Below are 20725 nucleotides of genomic sequence, written 5' to 3'. Positions count from 1 at the left end.
ATTTTTTGATTTATTGTAGAGATGAGGTCTTGCCAAGTTGCCCAGGAGGGTCTCGAACCCCCGGGCTCAGGCAATCCACTCACCTCAGCCTCCCAAAGATGCGGGATTACAGGTTGAGCCACCGAGCCTGGCTCGGTTCATGTCTTAAATCCAGCACCTTGGGAGGCTGAGGAGAGAGGATCACTTGAGGCCAACCTGGGCAACATAGTGAGACCACTTCTCTACCAAAAAAATTTGTTAAAATAGCTAGGTGTGGTGGCATGCACCTGTAGTCCCAGCTACTCTGGAGGCCGAGGTGAGAGGATTGCTTGAGGCCAGGAGTTCCAGGCCAGCCTGGGCAATATAGTGAGACCCTATCTCTATAAAAAATTTTTAAACAGCTGCGTGTGGTAGTATGCACCTGTAGTCCCAGCTACTTGGGAGGCTGAGATGGGAGGATGGCTGAGCCCAGGAGGTTGAGGCTGCAGTGAGCTGTAATCATGCCACTGCACTCTAGCCCGGGACACAGAGCAAGACCCTGTCTCAAAAAACAACAACATTATATATGTTTTCAACTTTTTATTACAGTAGAGTTCAAATATATGTGAAGGTACGGTGGCACCCCCACACACATAGCACAGCAAGTCAGAGTGAGACCCCCATCTCTAAAAAAAAAAAATAGGAAAATCTGTGAAATAGAAAAACTCACTCAGCGTCCACGGTTGCCACTGTCTATGTTTTGGCACACTTCCTGCCAGCCTCCCCACCTGCTTACAGTTTTATATAAGTGCAGCCATATTTTTCATACAACTTTAAAAATAGTTCAACAGAAATCCGACTTCACAGAGAGAATGAACAAGATCATGCCAGTCCGCAGGGAGATGCAATCCCACGGGGACATATCTTCATGCAATTCTTAGAGAGGGCTGAGGCGAAAGCTGGTGTTGGATGCTTTGGGCAAGGGGTTCACAACTCCAGGAGCTGGGGCAAAGGGGGCAGACCCCAGCCAGCCGCCTCCCCAGCACGCAGCCTTTGCCTGGCACTTCCACACCTCTTGTCTGTCATAAGGGCCAAAGGAGAGCTGCAGACTTCATGTGGCTCCTTCACGTTCCCCGCTTGCCATGGCCCAAGCGTTCATAGTCCCACACTCCTGGGGGTCCCCGGTCCTCCAGGCAGCCCCGGGAAGCCAGTGTTTCTGCAGACCTTTAGGTCTTTGGTAGCAGTGGCAGTGGCAGCCTGGGCTCAAGTGGCCTGGGAATTTCCTTACTACTTTCGTTCCAGCTAAGAAAACCAGGCAGGACCAGGGCTGGGGTAGACAGAGCCAAGCAGGCCTGTCAGGTGGCACGAACTTCTGGATGGGAAACAAGAAACAGCTGTACACTTACCCCCAGAGAATCGGGTTGCAAGGAAGGGTTCCCACAGGCTCGAGCTTCAGAGTTGAGACCCACGTGCTACCCATGTAGGCCAGGCCTCTGGGGGCTTTATAGCAAACCCTTGTTCTCAACCCGCAAGGACAACCCCAAGTGCTTTTACCTGGGCTTTGCCTAGACCCACCGAAACAGAATTTGGTGGGAGAGCTGGGCCACAGTGAGGCTTAAAGCTCCCAGAACATTCCAGCGGACAACCACAGCGGAGGACGTTGGGTGTGGCCTGGCGTGTTGATACAGCGCTCTGCCCAGTCAGGGCTTCTCATGCCTCCTTCAATCCTCACAACCCCCATTGGAGAGGTCATGTGACCTGCCTGGGGCCAGGGAGGGACAAGGGAGCCAGGATCAAATCCACTGTTCACCCACAGCACAGGGCGCCCCGCCCTCACACTGACATTCACATGGAGAAATGACATGTCCAGGGAACACGGCTCCTGTCTCTCTTTCTATAACTTCATGGTTGGAAGAGACAAGTGGTGCCTTTCCTGACTGTGTATGACTTAGACCGCCATGAGGGAAAGTCTGTGTCCCCTGCCTGCAGATGAGTGGCTGGGTGGGTGGCACCCTGCAGGGGGCCCTGGCTGTGCACTGTACCCCGAGCCCTCATGCCCAGCTCCACAGCACCCATGGCGGCAGCACCACCGGAGGGCCCGCAGCTGCGGGACCCTCACCAGCACATCCCATCAGGGCCTGTGTCTCAGCACAATCCCAGGGGCTGTGCCAGTGTGGGGGGACTTGAGGGACACGGCTGGGAGCAGGCTCACATTGGTGCTGACTTCCCTGCCTGAGGGACAGCAGAGGCCGTGGGATTTTTTTTTTTTGGAGTCAGGGGTCTCACTCTGTCGCCCAGGCTGGAGTGCAGTGGCATGCTCACGGCCTTCACAGTCTCAACCTGCTGGGCTTAGGTGATCCTTCCGCCTCTGCCTCCCAAGTAGCTGGAACTGCAGGTGTGCACCCCCATGCCCAGCTAGTTTTTTGATTTATTGTAGAGACGAGGTCTTGTCAGGTTGTCCAGGATGGTCTTGAACTCCTGGACTCTTGCTTCCACCTCTCAAAGTGCTGGGATTACAGGCATGAGCCACCACACCTGACTTTTTTTTTCTTTTAATGAAGACAGGGTCTCACTATGTTGGCCAGGCCGATCTTGAGCTCCTGGCCGCTAATGATCCTCCCACCTCAGAATCCCAAAGCACTGGGATTACAGGCGTGAGCCACCACATCCAGCAGGCAGAACAGCATTTCTGAGAGCTCTTAGATGGTTCTAACCTACAGCCAGGGCAGGATTTCTCAGAACTCTTCAGTGGCTCTGAGGTCACCCAGGGCTGGGGCCACTGGCACAGAGGTGAGGAGGGTAAGGAAGTCAGATAGTCTCGGGCTAGCAGGCCCAAGAGGGTGAGGAAGGCAGCCTCCAAGCTGCAAGATCTTCTCCCGGTCCTCCCCCTGCGCTCTGGCTTGTCCTGTGATGACAGGAGCCCCTTCTGCCCCAACCCCACCCTCCAGGGTGGTCTTGCATCCTGATCCACCCTCTCCCACGCTCACTCCCCCGTGCTGGCCCCAACCGCAGGTCCCGGCCCGTAGTGCGGGTCCATGCCAGCCTTCGCTTCGAGCCGCCCAGGATCAACGTCTTCCACCGGGACTGCAGGCGTGGCGGCAGGGACGCCACCTGCCTGGCAGCCTTCCTGTGCTTCTCGCCAGTCTTCCTGGCCCCCCACTTCCAGACGGCAACTGTCGGTAACCAGGCCCCACCCCCACCCCTCCTGTCCCTGGACTTTGTGTCCAAACCTGGGCGCCAAGTGCTCAGCTGCCCTCAAGCCACCTTGATGATGGCTGGGTCCCACTCAATGTCCTTGTTCCCAGGGGCACAGGGGACCGTGCAAGGCGAGGATGGCAGCAAGGGGGTGACCAGCCAGAGTGGGATGGGGAAGGGACCAGGCTGGTACAGAGCCTGGCTGGGAATGTGATGGAGGGCCAAGGAGCAGTTTGGGGGGCCGGAGCTCCAAAGTCCACCTGGATGCAGGAGGAGGGTCAGACCCGGGAGCCCAGAAGTGGGGTGGAGGCCAGGAGGCCCGGCCAGGGAGGCCTGGGGGCAGGAGCTCCAGGAGCAGGCATGCATGTGGCAGCCAGTGTCCCTCTGAGGGTCTGTCACTTCTATGAAGGCTGGGGTCAGACACCTGCCTGTGACAACCAGGCCCAGGAGGTGATGACCACGGCTCCCAGCCTGACTGAGCTGTACAGGAAATAGCGACTGCAGGGGGCGTCTCAGCCAAGGGTCAGGGAAGACAGGACAGGGGGCCTGAGGCTGTGCCCTCCTCCCTGGGCCGCCCTGAGGCTGGCGCGTGAGGAGCAGGGGCTGGACCTCTCCGGGAACTAGCTAGGATCATCCTCACTGAGGGGAGGGGGCTTCAGGCCTCAACCCCAGACAGAGGCAGAGGCTTGCAGAGCCGAGGAGGGGCTGGCCATTCTCCAGGGTGAGAGCTGGCAGGGGCTGCGGTGGTACCCGGGCCAGGGAGAGACAGGGGTGAGGGGTTTCGGAGAGGTGCTGATGCCATGGGCAATGCCCTGGCCCCCCATCTGTCTCCCCATGCTGTCCCACAGTCCTGTCCCCAGCCACGATCCCTCACCTGCCCCCTGTCGTGACCCTCATCTGCCCCCATCCTGTTCCCTCATCTGTTCCCTTGTCTGTTTCCCTGTCCTATCCCTTATCCTGTCCCCTCTTCTGTCCCCCATCTTGTCCCCTCATCTGTCCCGTCCTCTTGTCCCCCATCCTGTCCCAGCATCCTGTCTCCTCTCCTCTTCTGCAGCGTTCCTTCCCCACCCCCGTGTCTTCCAGAAATTCTCTCCTCCCCCTGCCCCCTCCTCTTTAGGCTCCCTCCTTTCTTGATCACCCTCCCCTGCTCTCCATGTAGGAGTTTCCCACTCCCCCTGGGTCTTGGGAGAGGGAGGAGCAGCTCTTCCCTGGCCAGCCTGGGGGCTTCCTGGAGGCGGCAGGCCATCTTGGGGATGTGGCCCCACCTGCGATCTGCCCTCTCCTGCTGCAGGCATCAGGTACAATGCCACCATGGACGAGCGGCGGTATGCACCGCGGGCCTACCTGGATGAGGGCGGGGACCGGTTCACCAACAGAGCCGTCCTGCTGTCCTCCGGCCAGGAGCACTGTGAGCAGATCAACTTCCACGTCCTGGTGAGCCTGGCCTCCCGGGAGGGGGCAGCTCCCCGTGTGGGGAGGGGAGAGCCCCACGGTGTCCCCGGGGTCTGTGTTCCATACATGGCCACCCCTGATCCCACATCAGGCCCAGAGAAGAGGCCCCCGGACACCCTGCCTTCCACCCCGACCCTCCTGCCAGAGTCCAGCATCCCTGCCCTCAGTCGCCACAGGAGGGGGTGGGTTCAGAGGTCTCAGGAGATGTGGGCAGGGCCCACGGGGAGGGACAGGTGGGCATCCGGTGAGGTGGGCAATGACAGACATGCTGGGAGGCAGACAGGACCAACCTGGCAGGGGCGTGGCCATGGGGTCCCTGGCTGGGCAGCACCTGGTGCCCCGTTTTCAGCTAAGGCAGAGGAGGGGGTGCTTCCTCCATCCAGAAACACCAACCCCAGTTGGTGCAGCTCTGGACTGGGGAGCTGGGGTGGAGGGGGGTTTGCTTGGTGGCTAGAGGGCAGAGGGCAGAGGGCAGGGCAGCCGTGAGATGTCCCTGTGCCTGTTAAGGCCCCTCTGATGGGTGAGGGCATCCTCCTCCCAGGACTTGGTGGAAATGCTTGGATCCACTGAGGCCGAGATGGCGTGGGCAGCATCATGTCCTAGTGACCCAGGGATGAAATGGAAGCTCAGGTGTGAGAGCTGTCTGCCACAGGAGGGCTGGCTGTGGGGCTCAGGCCACTCAGCACACCCTCATCCACACCGAGCGCCAGTCCTGGTCATGAGTATCCAAGCATCAGTGCTTCATGACCAAGCCCTGGTCATGGTGCCTGCAGCCTGTCCCCTGCTTGGGTGGGGAGACTGAGGCATGGTCAGGTGGTGAGAATGACTCATGGGCTGTGGTAGTGACTGGCCAGAGCAGAGGGTGGCTTGAGGCGGGGCCGCCAGGCTCTGAGTTGAGGCATTGGATGATGGGAGTCCATGGAGCTGCCACCGTGGACTGGCCTGAGGTGAGTCCCCATGGCCACTCCTTGCCCTTACTGCCCTAGGATCCCTGGCCACCCTCGGACACATCCCGGGCAACAGGGAACTGCCCACCTGCTCAGGGTGACAGAAGTCTCTCTTGGCATCGTGGGGCTGGCCCGGAAAGTAGCTTCCCCCTGTCACCCCTGCCCCATCCCCCCAGGACACTGCTGACTATGTGAAACCAGTAGCCTTCTCAGTGGAGTACGTCCTGGAGGACCCCGAGCATGGCCCCACGCTGGACGATGACTGGCCCACCGCCCTCAGGGTCTCGGTATGTCCTGGCAGGCAGGGCGGGTGCCCGGTGCCCACCCACACCATCACCTCCCCAAGCCCAGAGCGGAGCATGCTGGGACCGAGGAATCCTGCCTCACGTCCCCCGGTCCCTGCAAGCCTGCAGCATGGCTCTCCCTCCCCAGATTCACAGCTCCCAAGGGTGAGGGCCAGGTCTTCTCCTATTCCAGGTCCCCACATCCCAGTGCAGGGGAGCACTGAGTGGTGCTGGGAGAGAGAGGACTCCCAGAGAGGGCCTGAGGTCCCAGTCACCCACTCCCTCCTTTACATCAGGACACTCAAGGCCAGAGAGTGGCTCAGCCGCTTAGAGCCTGGCCGTCTGCTTGTTGAATGACTAACTGATCTGCACGGCTCCTGAGTATTCCAGAAAGAAGCTTTTCTGGCTCTTGATGGGCTGCAGCACCCCTCAGCTGCATCTTTTCTTCCTGGCTCTGGGGACATCGGGAGAGCTGGTGTCCAACACTCAGGCTCTCTGCTGCTGCCAGTCTAGAAAACTTGTTCTCGGAAAGTGGTGGGCGATGGCCAGTGTCTGTAAGCAGGAGGAGCTCACACCTGACCTTAAGGGCAAGAAGCACCTTCAGCCACACCACAGCGCCCTTGACACAGCCCTGGGTGCATCACAGGGCTGTGTCTGGGGAGGGATAGGAGCCACCCAGCACACGATCTCAGAAACCCCGGGTCCCAGCCCTGTGAAAGGACGGCGTGTCCACAGCAATGCCTCTGACCCATGCGCCCATGCCCATGCCCCCACAGCCTCCCATCCCCTCCCCAGACCAAGCCCCGTCCTTCCCCAGGCCTCCACCTCCCACAGCCTTGTCTCTGGACCAGCAAGGCAGGTCCCCTCTAGGGAGCAGGAGGCAGACTGGGCACACTGCTGTCTCCACAACAGTCACTGGGTCCATGTTGCTCACTCCACAGCATAGGTCGATGTGCAGGGCGACCACCCCCGCCCCCACCCCGTGACCTGGTGACTCCATGACAGGCCTGAGGCCACCGGCCAGGCGAGAGGGATGGAGTCGAGAATCAGGTGTCAGGGCAGAAGCCTTCCTGGAGGAGGCACCTTTAAGCTGGATTTGGAAGGACAGGCAGGACTCAGACGTGCAGAGATGGGAGAATGGGTGTGACTCCCAGACGCCGGCATGTTACCGAGGCGGAATCTGGGCTGGCAGGCTGGAAGCTGCTGGACACCGGGCATCGCAGGGGGGACTGTGTGGCTGTCTCCAGGACACATGTCCATCTAGATTTCTGGCCAGCAAGCTAGACATGTCCTCATCTTCCCACCCCTACCACATGCCCGGCCCACCCTCGTCCCAAATGTCCAGTTTCTGGGGAGCAGCCCGTGGCCAGAGTGCAGAGCGTGGGCTGTTTATCAGGAAGGGACTGCGTTTGGTCAGCCAGGCAAACACTTCCCCAGGATCGTCACATCTGTTGTGTCGTCCTCACACGCCTTCCCTGTGTGGCAGGCAGGGTGAATCCGCGGAGACTTGGACTCCCCAGGATGCGCCTTGGCCTGGGGCATGGGGACACAGGAAGTCCATCCCCAGCTGTATCTCTTTCCCAGGCATCCCTGGGCGAGGGCAGGTTGTCTTCCAGGAAAAGTGGAGGATTCGGATGCACGTGACTCTGTGGCACCGGTTCCTGCCCCCCGCCCCGTCTGAGCTGGGTTCTTGGTGGTGACAGCCCCTGCCCCTCGGCTTCAGGCCCCAAAGTCCAGTTGTCTGCTGAGCTCCCCTGGGTGGGCCGGGGATGGTCACGATGGGCCACGGGCACTCCTGGACTCCTCGGCCTGACTGTCCTTCCAGACACCTGACACAGAGCCCCGGCCAGCACCCCAGGCCCATCCTCCCTCAGCCCTGACGACCACCAGGCACTCCTGATCACACCTCTGAGGTCGCGACTGTGTCCCCGCCTTACCCGCCAGTGCTGACTCTGGCACCCTCTCGTGCCTGGATGTTGTGGCAGCCTCCTCCAGGGGCCTCCCTGCCTCTGGCCTCGACCTTTCCCATCCATTCTCCCACAGCAGCCGGGGGCCCCCCTCAGCACAGAGGTCAGGAAGGGCACGCCCACCTAGAGCAGCGATGACTCCTGTCAGCCATAAGGCATGACCCCAAGTCCCCATAAACCTGGCCCTGCCCTCTCCTCTCCTCTACCCAGAGTCTTATAGCACTGAGCTGCCTGTCATCTCCCAACTCACCCTGCCACGACTGCCCCAGGGCCTTTGCACAGGTTCATCCTTCCTCTTGAACAGCCTTCTGCCCTGCCACTCAGCTCAGAGCTGCTCTGCCGGGCGAGTGGGGGGACCTGTGCAGCCAGCTTAGCTCAGATCCGGGGGGTCTGAGAATGGAGGGCGCATGTCTGGCGTGGCGGGTGAGGCCATGTGCCTGGGGCAAGGGCCCCGTTCAGTGCCTACCCAGCTCTCCCTCTCCAGGTGCCCTTCTGGAATGGCTGCAGCGAGGATGAGCACTGTGTCCCCGACCTCGTGCTGGATGCCCGGAGTGACCTGCCCACCGCCATGTGAGTCGGCCCCTTCTCCGCCCTGGCCGACCCTGGGATCCCCCAACCGCTTCCTCCTCCACCACCTCCCCCCTCTTGGACATTCCACGGTCCTCGTCCTTACCCAGTTTCCAGTCTCCTCTATTTAGCTCTGAGCCTCCTGGTGGCCATGGCCAAAAGGGAAACATGAGCCATGCAGTGGCACTACCTGAGTAGTGAGGTCAAGAAGAGCCCTGGGTCCACAGGAAGGCCAGCCTGCATGGCGGAAGGCCTGGGGCGCGGGCAGGCCATGGCCTATGAAGGGCGAGCTCTGTCCGCCCTGCTGGCCAGTGCCCCCTCCTCCGTGGCTGCTCCCGCAGCAGAGGCGGCTGATTCCGGGGCCCCCCCTCCCCCAGCCCTGGGCTCCGGCTGTGTCCACCCCGCTGACCCGCGTCTCTGCAGGGAGTACTGCCAGCGGGTGCTGAGGAGGCCGGCGCAGGGCTGCTCTGCCTTCGCGCTGTCCTTCGACGCCACCGTCTTCATCGTGGAGAGCACACGCCGGCGGGTGGCGGTGGAGGCCCTGCTGGAGAACAGGGGCGAGAACGCCTACGGGGCGGTCCTCAACATCTCACAGTCAGTCAACCTGCAGCTCGCCAGCCTCATCCAGAAGGTGAGGGCGTGGTCCGGGCCAGATGCTGGGACTCAAGCTGCGGCTTCCCTTCTCTCCAAGGGGCTCCCTCATCGGCCAGGGCTGAGGTGGGGGCTGCACTCCAGGCCTCCGTGGGCGTCGGGGTGGGTGGATCCGGGAGAGGCTGGGCAGGGAGACCTCAGGCTGGTCTCCACCCCCCTGACTGTGCTGTGGCATCCCCAGGAGGACTCGGATGGGAGCATCGAGTGCTTGGGCGAGGAGAGGAGGCCTCACCGAAAAGTCTGCAACGTCAGCTACCCCTTCTTCCGGGCCAGGGCCAAGGTGGCGCGGGCAGGGGAAGGGGAAGGAGGGAGCCGGGGAGGCCAGGCGGGGCGCCGGTAGACAAAAAGGAGGGTGGGGCCCGAGGTGGCCTCACATGTATTTGCTTTTTCTCCCTTGAAATGACATTCAACTGACCTAGAGAGCCCCCCACCTGAGAAAGCACCCAGGTCCTCAACTCTGAGACCCCCCCTACACCCCCCCCCACTGCATCCCCCTGCTTGGCTACTCCATGGTCCCTGTCCTCACCTGGTTTCCAGCTTCCACCGTGTGGGGGTGGGGGCAGAGCGACCATTTTGTGACACCTGAGACCGTGTGACGGGGTCGGGTGTGAGGGGAGATGCTGGGCCGCAGGCACCTGGTCCCCAGCCCCGGGCCGTGGGCAGTCCCAGAAGGTTCTGGCAGAGGAGAGGCACTCTGGGAGGCCCAGGTGCTGGGATGGGGGTCAGAGTGAGGAGCCGCAGGAGCCAGCCAGAGGGCAGCACGTTCCTGGGGCGGGTCTGCGGAAGGGGGGCAATCGGGGCTCCCCAGAAAGACTCTCACAAGAGGCCAGCCGAGGGTGCCATTTTGGAGGGTGCCGTTTGGGGGTTGGGGCACTGACAGCCCAGGAGTGTGGGCTATGGGGGGCCCTGAGGGCTTCTGGGGAGGCTCCCAAGGATCGGGAGTGACAGCATAAGGATCTGCGCGAGCCCCATCATGCCGCAGGCAGGCTGAGGCCAGGAGGGTCGTGTGTCACCCGAGCGGGGGACAGGGCAGCAGAGTGGGGCTGCTGGGCGAGGCGGGTGCCTCTGGACCTCCCCCACCAGGGCTCCCCCTGCTATCAAGGGGGGAGGGGGGAGGCCACTCACACCAGCCTGGCCCTGACCCATGGTGCGTGATGGCCATGCCCCTCCAGCATGAGGCCGCCTCCCAGGAGCCCTGCAGGAAGGGTCTGGGCCCTGCTGCCCCCCATTCGCCTTTCGCTGGGCAAGGGGCAGGCAGGGGTCCTCACCCGGAAGCCCCAGGCTGTCTTTGGCCGTGTCCCTCCGCAGCCCAAGCTCAGCCCATCTGGGCGCCGAGGGCTCCCTCCCCAGCTGTTCCCACCCTGGCCCCCAGTGAGCACAGGGCACCCTGGCTGGCCCCACGGCACCCAGACACACATTGCTTCCTTGCAGGTGGCGTTCCGGCTGGATTTTGAGTTCAGCAAGTCAGTCTTCCTGCACCATCTGGAGATCCAGCTCGCGGCCGGCAGGTCAGGGCCACGCCTGCACCCAGCTGGCTCCCCGCCACCATCAGCTCACTGGACCCCACAGCCAAGCTCTGTCCCCAGTGGGGGCCACCTGCTGCCCCCATAGTCCAGTCCCTTATCCTCAGATGACAGATAGCAACGCCCCCTGACTTTTGGGGGGAACCGTGTGGGACAGGCCTTGAACTCTGCAGGTGTAAGCACTGCACACGTGGGGTTTCACGCAGGCCTCACGGGGCCCCGAGGGCCAGCAGAGACAGGATTCTTCTCCATCCCCTAAATTCGAGCTGAGAAGGCGAGGCCCAGAGAGGCTGAGTGAGTTCTCTGCCGACACACAGCATGTAAATAGCACAACTCGCAGTGAACACTAATGTCCTACACCCGCGGACTCTTCCTGCCCTGGTCACCTCTCGCCTCAGAGAGCTTTCCATCCTTATAGGCCTTTTCTCACTCTGTGGTCTGCCTGTCTGCCTCGGGCACTGCGAGTCATCCATGTCAGTCGCAAACACACGGCAGTCATCCACGAGCCACTCTGTGTGGGAAGGAGAGATAGATTCCTCCACCTGGACCCTTATGCACAGCCCAGAGCCTCACCTAGGGGAGAAACAGACAGGCCCAGCACAGAGCCCCAGCATGCAGGGGTCAGAGGTCACAGGCACAGCCCGGACACCAACCAAGTGCTCAAATCCAGCTTGTTAGACGCGCTGGTTAGACAAGTCTCTGTTGGACACCCCAGCCAAAACGGGTCCCCAGGCCGCCTGCGCCTCCTCACTCAGGAAGCACAGCCCATCCAGGGAGGCAGGGCGGCAGGGCTGGGATCTATCACGTGCAGGAGGGCCCCGGCTGGCAGCGTACTGGTCCCTAATGATGTGCCTGTCCTGGGGAGGCCTCTTTCCTTTTTTTTTTTTGAGTTGGAGTCTCACTCCATAGCCCAGGCTGGAGTGCAGTGGCACCTTCATGGCCACCCCAGCATCAACCTGCTGGGCTCCAGCAATCCTTCAGCCTCAGTCTTCCAAGTAGCTGGAAATACAGGTGCACTCTACCACACCTGGCTAATTTTTTATTTATTGTAGAGACAAGTTCTCATCAAGTTGCCCGGGCTGGTCTCGAACCTGCAGGCTCAGGCAATCCACTCACCTCGGCCACCCAAAGTGCTGGGATTACAGGCTGAGAAGGCCCCCTTCCAAGAGCACAAGCGCATCGTGCGGAACAGGCCAAAACCGCTTGTTTCTGTCTGTGACCATTGGCCCAGGTGCCCTCGGTGCTCACGTGGGAGGGAGCACGTGTGACAAGACCCCTGGGCTCTATGTGTCACCCCACCCAGCCCACGGCAGCAGTGTTCCCTTGGCGCTCATGCAGCTGCCCATGTCTCACTGCCTGCCCAGCATCCCCAGACGGCCTTGCCCACATCAGCTCCCTCCCAAGGCCGGCAGGAGCATGGGACTGGTGCGTGGTAGACAGGTAGCCGGCAAGCCTCCTCCCCCCAGTCGGTGCCTAGCCCCCCTGAAGCCCTCCCAGGCCCACCTCAGCCCCTGGAGGCAGCAAGGCCACCGTTCTCATTCCCCTGCTCCTGGCCCCTTCCTCCCGGGACATCCCCTCCCCACACTGGCCTGTCCAGTGCTCCTGCCCTGTAAGCCCGCACTCCTGCCTCAGTCCTGACATCCCCCTGCCTCTCCTGCAGTGACAGTGACGAACAAGACAGCACCAAGGATGACAACACAGCCCTCCTGCACTTCCACCTCAAATATGAGGCCGATGTCCTCTTCACCAGGTGGGCCAGGCTCCACAGGAGGAAAGGAGAGATGCCCTGGAGGGGTGGGGGTGGGAGGGTGACAGCCCTGACAAGGCCTGGCCGGCACTGGGTGTGAAATGGAGCCAGGTGTGTCCCCAGTAGGTCACCCGCGGGTGGAGAAAGGAGACAGGCCTACCCGGGCCTCACAGCAGGGGCAGCAGGGGGTCCGCGGACCGTAGGGTCCCCAGCACAGGTGACAGGTGGGTGCAGGTCTGTAGAGGATTTACTGCCAGGAATAAGCCTTGCTGCAGGTCAGTCTACTCACCATAACCTCACATCAGCAACTCTTTATTTATTTATTATTTTTATTTTTTTAATTTTTTTATTTTTTTGAGTCTCACTCTGTCGCCCAGGCTGGAGGGCAGTGGCATGCTCCTGGCCACCGCAGCCTCAATCTGCTGGGCTCAGGTGATCCGTCCGCCTCAGCCTTCCAAGTAGCTGGAACTACAGGCACACGCGACCACGCCCAGCTAATGACTCTTTATTTTAAAATTTTTTATTTTTTAAAGATAGGTTTTCACTCTGTCACCCAAGCTAGAGTGCAGCAGTACAGTCATAGCTTACCACAGCCTCAACCTCCCGGGCTCAAGCCATCCTCCCTCCTCAGCCTCCTGAGTAGCTGAGACTACAGGCACAAGGCACCACACCCAGCTAATTTATTTTTTTTTTTAGAAAAGGGGTCTCGCTTTGTTGCCCAGGCTGGTCTTGAACACCTGGCCTCAAGTGCCTCGAGTGATCCTCCCACCTCAGTCTCCTAAGTAGCTGGTACTCCAGGCATGAGCCACCAGGCCGGCACCAGCAATTCTGAACACTGTCAGTGAGAAAAGATTTCCCTGCAGGGCTGGCGGCTCACCCCCACCCCCTCCAGTGCTCCCAGCCCCCCCAGGGGGAACAGGCTCTGTCCTCTGAGCACTCACAGCAGATGAGGAGTGAGGGCATGGCAGCCAACACAGAGCAAGCCAGGACCCCCCACGGCAGCCATCCTGAGAAGCCGTGCCCCTGGGCAGAGGCTGGAGCAGGATGAGAAATAACCGAACTCACAGCCCAGGCCCGCCCAGGCCCAGGCAGACACCATTCACTGAAGGCAGCAGCTACTCCCACTGACCCTCAGAATCCTTCAAAACATATCACCCTGGGGGACACAGAGAAAGCCCGTTGGTTGGGGCCTGGGGAGGCAGGCCCACGCCACAGCCTCTCCAGCCTGCACTGATGACTGGCGGCGGCCCTGTCCCATCTCCGCAGGACCAGCAGCCTCACCCACTACGAGGTCAAGTCCAACAGCTCCCCGGAGGTATACGCCGGCCTGGGACCTCCCTTCCATTGTGTGTTCAAGGTAAGCCTGGAGGGTGGCAGAGCGCAGAGCACGGTGGCGGTGGGCGAGAGGGGCACTCTGGGATCATCCTCACACCCAGAATCCAGCCTCAACCCTGCCACACACTCACTGTACGACTTCGGGCAAATCACTTCCCCTCTCTGGGCCAATTGGTCATCATCTCAAATATGACTGAACTGGGTGATGTATCAAGGAAGATTAGGTGTGACTGCCTGGAATTCTCAAACTACGTAAAAAACAGCTGTGGTTGACACACGCCAAGGTGACTCCCATAAATGTCTGAGTTGGTGGCGTCAGCATTACCCAGGGCGGTCTTCTGCCTGCGCCCTCCAGTTCACCTCACGGTCCTGGACAGCTGCAGCTCCTACCACTGCGTCCATGTTCCAGGCAGCAGGAAGGAGGGGGCGGTGGCGTGTGCCCCCACACCTGTGGCTCCCCCACCTTGCCCAGGCCGGCCTGATTGGGCAGTGAGCGGCTGGGGACATGGCCCTGGTCTTGGTTCTGCCACTGAGGCAGGAGGAGAATGAGTGTGGGGTAGTCCAGTTGCATCTCCTGCCCTGGCCTTGGGTCACCCTACCCAGGCCAGCTGCGGGTCTGTCAGCCTCTCCCTTGGCTGCCAGACGGCAGGCGGGTGGCTGAACCTGGGCTTCGGACACGGCCCTGCATGGTTGTCTTGGAGAGGTCTAGAAACCCGCAGGGCCACGCCCCAGCAGGGTGGCTGCCCGGGGCTGGAGTCACAGCTACCCCTGCACTATGTCTGGCTGGAGCGTGACCTGCCGCAAACGTGGTTCCCAGCCCTCTTCACTTACCAGTCAGTCCCTCCACAAGTGAGTGCACATCTCCACCCCCCAGCACTCTCCTACCAAGGGAGCTGAGAATGGGAGAGACCCCCACCCCCAGCCCCACTCCCCACTTCTAGAGCCGCCTTGCACTTCCACCTGTACCCGGCCAGGCCTGGCAGAGCCTCGGGGCCTCCACAGGACATGGCCTCTGGGGGCCCGGCTAATCGGTCAGCCTCTCCTCCACCTCCCCCAACCAGCCCTAGTGGTGCCCTGACTCCTCCCCTCTGGGCGCAGATCCAGAACCTGGGGCTGTTCCCTGTCCACGGGGTGACGCTGAGGATCACAGTTCCCATTGCCACACGGGGTGGCAGTCGCCTACTGACACTCGGGGACTTCCGTGCCGACCAGGTACCAGGAGCGGAAGAGGGAGGGGTTGGGAGACAGACATGCTGGTGTCCCCGAGGGCAGCCGGGCCCTTCCTAGTGAGGAGGGGAAGCCCTGCTGGGTACCGCCTGCGGAATGAGGGGTGAGGCTTGTGTGCGCGCGCGTTCTTCGAGCAGGTGAACACGTCCTGTAACATCTGGGGGAACAGCACCGAGTACCGGCCCATGCCAGCGGAAGAGGACTTGAGTCGGGCCCCGCAGCTGGTGAGTGTTGGGTCCATGGCTGTGGGAAGGGTGAGGCCTGGGCCAGGATCATGTCTCCCTTACCACGGCTGGTGAGTGTCACATCCAGGGCTGTGGGGTGGGGGTGAGCCCAGGCCGGGGTCACATCCCCCCGGGCCCAAGAGCTGGCCAGTGAGTGCGTCTGAGCACCAACATGTGACCCACCTCCAAGGACAAACAGAATGCGGATAGGGTGCTTCTTGCCACAAGGGCCCACCCCATCTTGTGGAGTTGGGACAGATGGGCACTCAGGGTGAGCACCCAGGAAGCCAGGTCACAGTGGCAGTGCGCCAGGTCAGCCAGCAGAAAGGGATGGGGCAATGGACTGGCACCTGGGCCAGATGATGATGGAGCTCAACCCCAATCCCAGGGCCCTTCCAGGACACCCACTTGTTCCCACATGGATATCCTCAGGTGACTTCTGCTTCTGGACACCAACTTCTTAGCGTGCTTTCACTGTTCTTTTTTTGAATTTTGTTTGTTTGTTTGTTTTGGTAGAGATACGGTCTCCCTATGTAGCCCAGGCTGGTCTAGAACTCCTGGCCTCAAGCAGTCCTCTTGCCTCTGCCTCCCAAAGTGCTGGGATACAGGCATGAACCACCATGTCCAGCTGCTTTCACTATTCTTTACCCAGACAAAACCGTAGCTGTTTGAGTTTTATTTTCCCAAACAAGTGCCTCCCACAAAGCACTTTTAGGGTGGGGTAGTTGACCACAGATGTGGGTTTGGCTCATGTCAGGGTGGCAGCAAGGCAGTAACACAAGTAACCTCAACCTGACACGTCCTAATTACCTGAAGGTTTGTCTGGGTTTTGTACCAACATTCATTTTTCCACTTAATCTTTGTAAGTCATTTTTCTTGTCATATTACTCTGGCTGAGACCTCCAGAAAGATGAAAATAGACCTGAGGAGAGAGTCAGGATTGTCTCCATCATGGTCTTAAAGGAATGTTTTTATTATTAAATAGGATAGCTTTAGTATATTATTAAATTTTGGTTAAACACTCAAGAGGATTTCAGGAATTCACAGAAAATGGAATTAAAATATAAACTTTTTTTTTTGAGTTGGAGTTTCACTCCATTGCCCCGGTTGCAGTACAGTGGCACACTCCTGGCCACCCCAGTGTTGACCTGTTGGACTCTGGCAATCCTTCAGCCTCAGCCTTCCAAGTAGCCAGAACTACAGGCACGTGCTACCATGCCCAGCTAATTTTTGATTTCTTTATTGTAGAGACGAGGTCTTGCCAAGTTGCCCCGGCTGATCTTGAACCCGCGGGCTCAGGCAATCCACTCACTTTGGCCTCCCAAAGTGCTGGAATTACAGGCTGAGCCACCCAGTCTGGCCAAAATATAAACTTTTAAAAGATATATAAACTGTGTTTTTCAACATAAGTTCCCTCAAGATCAAGACACGTTTTCATAAGCAACGACACCAGCCACTTAGTCCATCCCTAAAGGACTGAGGGGCTAGGAGTTAACCATGCCAATGCTGTCTTTTTTACATTGTTAACTGAAGAAAAATGAGTGTCCCTTAAAGATCTGTTAAGATCAGGAAACATAAAAAAGTCAAGGCTGGGCATGGTAGTTGATGCCTGTATTCTCAGCACTTTGGGAGGCCAAGGCAGGAGGACTGCCTGAGCCCAGGAGTTTGAGACCAGCCTGGGCAACATAGTGAGACCTTGTCTCTACAATAAATAAATAAATAGCTGGGTGGGTGTGGTGGCTCACATCTATAATTCCAGCACTTTGGGAGGCAGAGGTGAGAGGACTGCCTGAGCCCAAGGGTTCAAGACCAGCCTGGACAACTTGGCAAGACCTCATCTCTACAATAAATCAAAAAAATTAGCCAGGCATGGTGGTGTATGCCTGTAATTCCAGCTTCTTGGGATGCTGAGGCAGAAGGATCGCCTGAGCCCAGCAGGCTGAGGCTGCAGTGGCCGTGAGCATGCCCCTGCACTCCAGCCTGGGCGGCAGAGTGGGTGTCCGACTCAAAAAAAAAAAAAAGGTCAAAGGAGTCACATGAGCCCTGCCAGGCAGCCGCCCAGCGATTTCCCATGGAAGGGCTTGTAAGTGTGCCAGTGTGGAGGAGTGAGCAGGAGCAGCGTGGCCTTGGCTTTCTGGAAACATCTTACCGAGCAGGTGTCAGCACTCTGGCCCTCTAGGAGTCAGCAAGGAGAGGCCTCAGCATCTGTGACTGTTGGGTGACCTCTGCTCCCACCAGTCCTCTCTTTGTTCCTGCTGGCACGTCCTGCATGGAAGCCTCTGCTTGGGTTGTGCATTGTCTCCAGGCAGGTGCTGGTGACGCCGTGTCCTCTCCTAAGTCAGTTCTTGAAGAGACACTTCGGGACCCTGGTCCCACGTGCTCACGTGTGCCGACAGCACCACTCTGACCTGGGTGCTGCGGTTGTGGCTGAATGGGAAGTTTGCTCGACTTTGGTTTTTCCATGAGAATCATGTGTGCTAGGCAGTCTGGCGTCCGTGGTGTTGTCTGTGGCTCCTGCTGTTGGAAACCGCAAGACAACTCTCTCCTTGCAACTGGATGTGGCTGGCCTGCCGCCACAGCTTCCTCAGCATGTCTCGTCTTCCCTTAAAACTTAAATTTTCCATAAACTCATCGTAAAGCAGCAGCGATGGCACCATTTGCCACCTAGGCCTACCCATACATTTGATGTTTGTCCTTGCATCAATTTCAACAGGACGTCTGTAACCCCAATAGGGACTCTGCAAACTACTGTCTTATCCTTGCAGTGACTCGAACAAGACCCACGCAAACATGTCATGCCAAGTCGGCACAGGCTAATTTTGGTGCAGAGAAGTTCCAGAATCCATGCATAGGTTGTTCATGACATGCATTTTCCATGAACTTTATGAAGCCTCATACACACCCTTTATCACACTCAGGAAGCTCCTGGGGTTTCTATCATGAACAGAAGTTCCTACAGTACTTTTCAGTATCTGGTGCCGAGATCACATGACTTTTGTCCTTTAACCTGTTTTGTGGTGATGACATTTCTGTTCCTAATGTTGAACCAGATTCTGTCCCTGGAGTACACCAAGCCTGGTCATTCTGCACAGCTTCCAAGAGAGCAACAGATAGAGCATCCTTTGTTTTATTTAGAGACAGGGTATCCCTCTGTCACCCAGGCTGGGGTGCAGTGGTGCAATCACAGCCCACTGCAGCCTTGAACTGGGCTCAAGCGATCCTTCCACCTCAGCCTCCTCAAGCAGTTTGGACTACAGGTGTGTACCACCACACACAACTAACCTTTATCTCTTTATTTTTTGTAGAGATGGGATCTCGCTATGTTGCCCGGGTTAGTCGCAAATTCCTGGCCTCAAGCGATCATCCCACCTTGGCCTCAGATTTGTCTTTCAACCTTCCCCCAGCAGACACAGCCCATGTGCCGCCCAACCCACCTCTCTCCTTGTCCCCACCCTCTGCCTCTCCTGTGGGCTGGGCAGTGCAACAGGGTGTCTCTCCAGTGGCCGCACTCCCATCATGTTCTCAAGCCAGGTCAGCCACCTCCCAGCTGCCCCCGGCCACTTAGCCCGAGACCCGCCTTCCCTTCTAGAACCACAGCAACTCCGACGTGGTCTCTATCCACTGTGGTGTGCGGCTGTCCCCTGGCCAGGAGGTCAACTTCCACCTGCTGGGCAGCCTATGGCTGAGGTCGCTGAAGGTGGTAAGTGGAGCCCAGCTGGGGGGGAGGGGAGGGCAGCTCTCGGGATCCTCCCATGAGGTTTCCAGGGACAGGAAAGGGCTGCCTGGCAAGCCTCTGACAGGGCCTCCGGTTGCACAGCTCAAGTTCAAGTCCATGAAGATCACAGTCAATGCGGCCCTGCAGAGGCAGTTCCACAGCCCCTTCATCTTCCGCGAGGAGGACCCCAGCCGCCAGGTGAGCCCCGAGACCTGGGTAGGTCCACCTCTCCTGGGGGGCTCCATTGCCCACGTGTCTGGCAGAGTCAGGCAGGCTATAGCCAGGGAGGGGACAGAAGCAAGATAGGAAGCATGGGGCAGAGCTGGGGGGAGTGGGTGTGAGTGGTGTGAGTCCTGGAGGATGTGCCATACATCAGTGCAGGGACGCTTTAGTTGGGCAAAACCAGGTGGTCACAGATGAGCTGGCTCCGCTCAGCTGGGAAGGGGTGAGGCTCTCCCAGGACTGCAAGGCATTGGCCTTAAACAAAAGCCCGGCCCAGGAACAGCTGGGTGTAGGATGCAGAGGCCCCCACCGGCCACATCTCCAAAGGCCAGCCTGGGACCAGCACATTGCTGTTGGGCATGCAAGTCACCTCCAGCTGACCCCAGGAAGATGCCCAGAGCTGGACAGGCAGGGCCGAACAGCCACACGGAGAGTGGTCCCAGGAGGGAGGGCCTGCAGAGGGGTGGTAGGGTGGAGGCTGAGGGCGGCCTAGACTTAGACCCCAGGGGAAACAGATGAACTGGAGAGCAAAGCTGGGTCCAGACCTCAGGGACAAAAAGGACATATGGGGGCCCTGCCATCCAGGACTAGTGGGGGAGAGGAGAGAGGATATACGAGGGCTCTGCCATCCAGGCCTCAGTTTGGGGGGAAGGCCAGCACAAGCAGGGTCACCAGTACCTCCCCAGGGTCCCCTTGCGGCCCTGGTAGCCTAGGCCTCCTGGGCCAATGCCACCCGTCCTCAGCACCCGAGCAGGGCAGCAGCTCTCCCACTGGGTGCCAGCGCCCCCACGCGGCAGCTATCCAGCACTTGAAAGGCCCAGCCTGACCCAGCTCTCCCACAGATCACCTTCGAGATCTCCAAGCAGGATGACTGGCAGGTCCCCATCTGGGTGGTCGTGGGCAGCTCCCTGGGAGGCCTCCTGCTGCTGGCCCTGCTGGTCCTGGCACTGTGGAAGGTGAGGCTCTGCGGCTGGGAGGGCTGCCCTGGCAGGCAGGCTGGTCAGTGTCTGGGGGGCACCAGGCTGGGACTCCAGTCCCCAGTGGGTCCTAGGAGAACCCAGTGAGAGGTCAACAAGTACACACCACCATGTAGCATTGCCCCCGCTGTCGGCGGGCCACAGCCCAGGCCCTGCCCTCTCTCTAACCTGATCTCACCCTCTTGTGTACAGAGGTGAGGGAGCCCCACAGTGCAACGCAGGGGCCGGCTGGTCCTCCTACCTCTTGCCATGGCCCCATCCTGTGCTGCAGCCTGGGGAGCCCTGGGGCAGGGCACAGGGAGACCCTGTGAGGGGGGATGCCTGACCTCCACACCTGAGACATTCCCTTGGCCCGCAGCTTGGTTTCTTTAAAAGCGCCAAGCGCAGGCGAGAGCCTGGGGCGGCCCCCACACCCAAGGTGCTGGAGTGAGGCTCTGGAGGCTTCGTCCATGGCCAACACTGTCGGGCAGGATGCAGGCCTGGCCGTGACCCCCACGCAGGAGCAGAAAGAACGCCGGCCCTGCCCCTGACCTCACCCTGGGGCACTCCCTCTGGAATGGAACCCACCTGGTGAAGAGGAGCCACCCGGCGGGGAGGCTGGCACCCGACAGACCCCCAGGGCCTCTGGACCAGGCCCCCTCACCTCCTGCTGTGGCTCTGTGGACTGCGTTTGCTGCCCCCACCACAAGGTGCTAGGAGTTGCCACCGCCTCCCCCCGCCCCCGACCCCTCACC

The 20725-nt window shown here is 59.7% G+C and overlaps 1 protein-coding gene across 1 annotated transcript in view; it reads left to right on the top strand.

Annotated features, from left to right (window-relative positions):
- The window catches only part of ITGA11 (integrin subunit alpha 11), a 97660-nt gene extending 77228 nt beyond the window's left edge, over window positions 1–20432 (top strand). Inside the window, exons 17-31 of the mRNA XM_021709348.1 lie at window positions 2971–3137; window positions 4445–4587; window positions 5729–5839; window positions 8288–8373; window positions 8794–9001; window positions 9203–9301; window positions 10453–10529; window positions 12205–12294; window positions 13558–13648; window positions 14725–14838; window positions 14991–15077; window positions 18667–18777; window positions 18895–18990; window positions 19857–19970; window positions 20350–20432. Coding sequence (XP_021565023.1) covers window positions 2971–3137; window positions 4445–4587; window positions 5729–5839; window positions 8288–8373; window positions 8794–9001; window positions 9203–9301; window positions 10453–10529; window positions 12205–12294; window positions 13558–13648; window positions 14725–14838; window positions 14991–15077; window positions 18667–18777; window positions 18895–18990; window positions 19857–19970; window positions 20350–20421 — 1666 coding nt within the window. The 3' untranslated portion in view covers window positions 20422–20432. The remainder of the gene's footprint in view (window positions 1–2970; window positions 3138–4444; window positions 4588–5728; window positions 5840–8287; window positions 8374–8793; window positions 9002–9202; window positions 9302–10452; window positions 10530–12204; window positions 12295–13557; window positions 13649–14724; window positions 14839–14990; window positions 15078–18666; window positions 18778–18894; window positions 18991–19856; window positions 19971–20349) is intronic.
- Window positions 20433–20725: the final 293 nt, after the last annotated feature.

Source organism: Carlito syrichta, unplaced genomic scaffold (genome assembly GCF_000164805.1).
Source record: "Carlito syrichta isolate Samal-C Ts95f unplaced genomic scaffold, Tarsius_syrichta-2.0.1 Scaffold179048, whole genome shotgun sequence".
Lineage (NCBI taxonomy): Eukaryota > Metazoa > Chordata > Mammalia > Primates > Tarsiidae > Carlito > Carlito syrichta.
The sequence above is the reverse complement of the archived record's forward strand: the minus strand, read 5'-3'. Positions and strand labels throughout refer to the sequence as shown.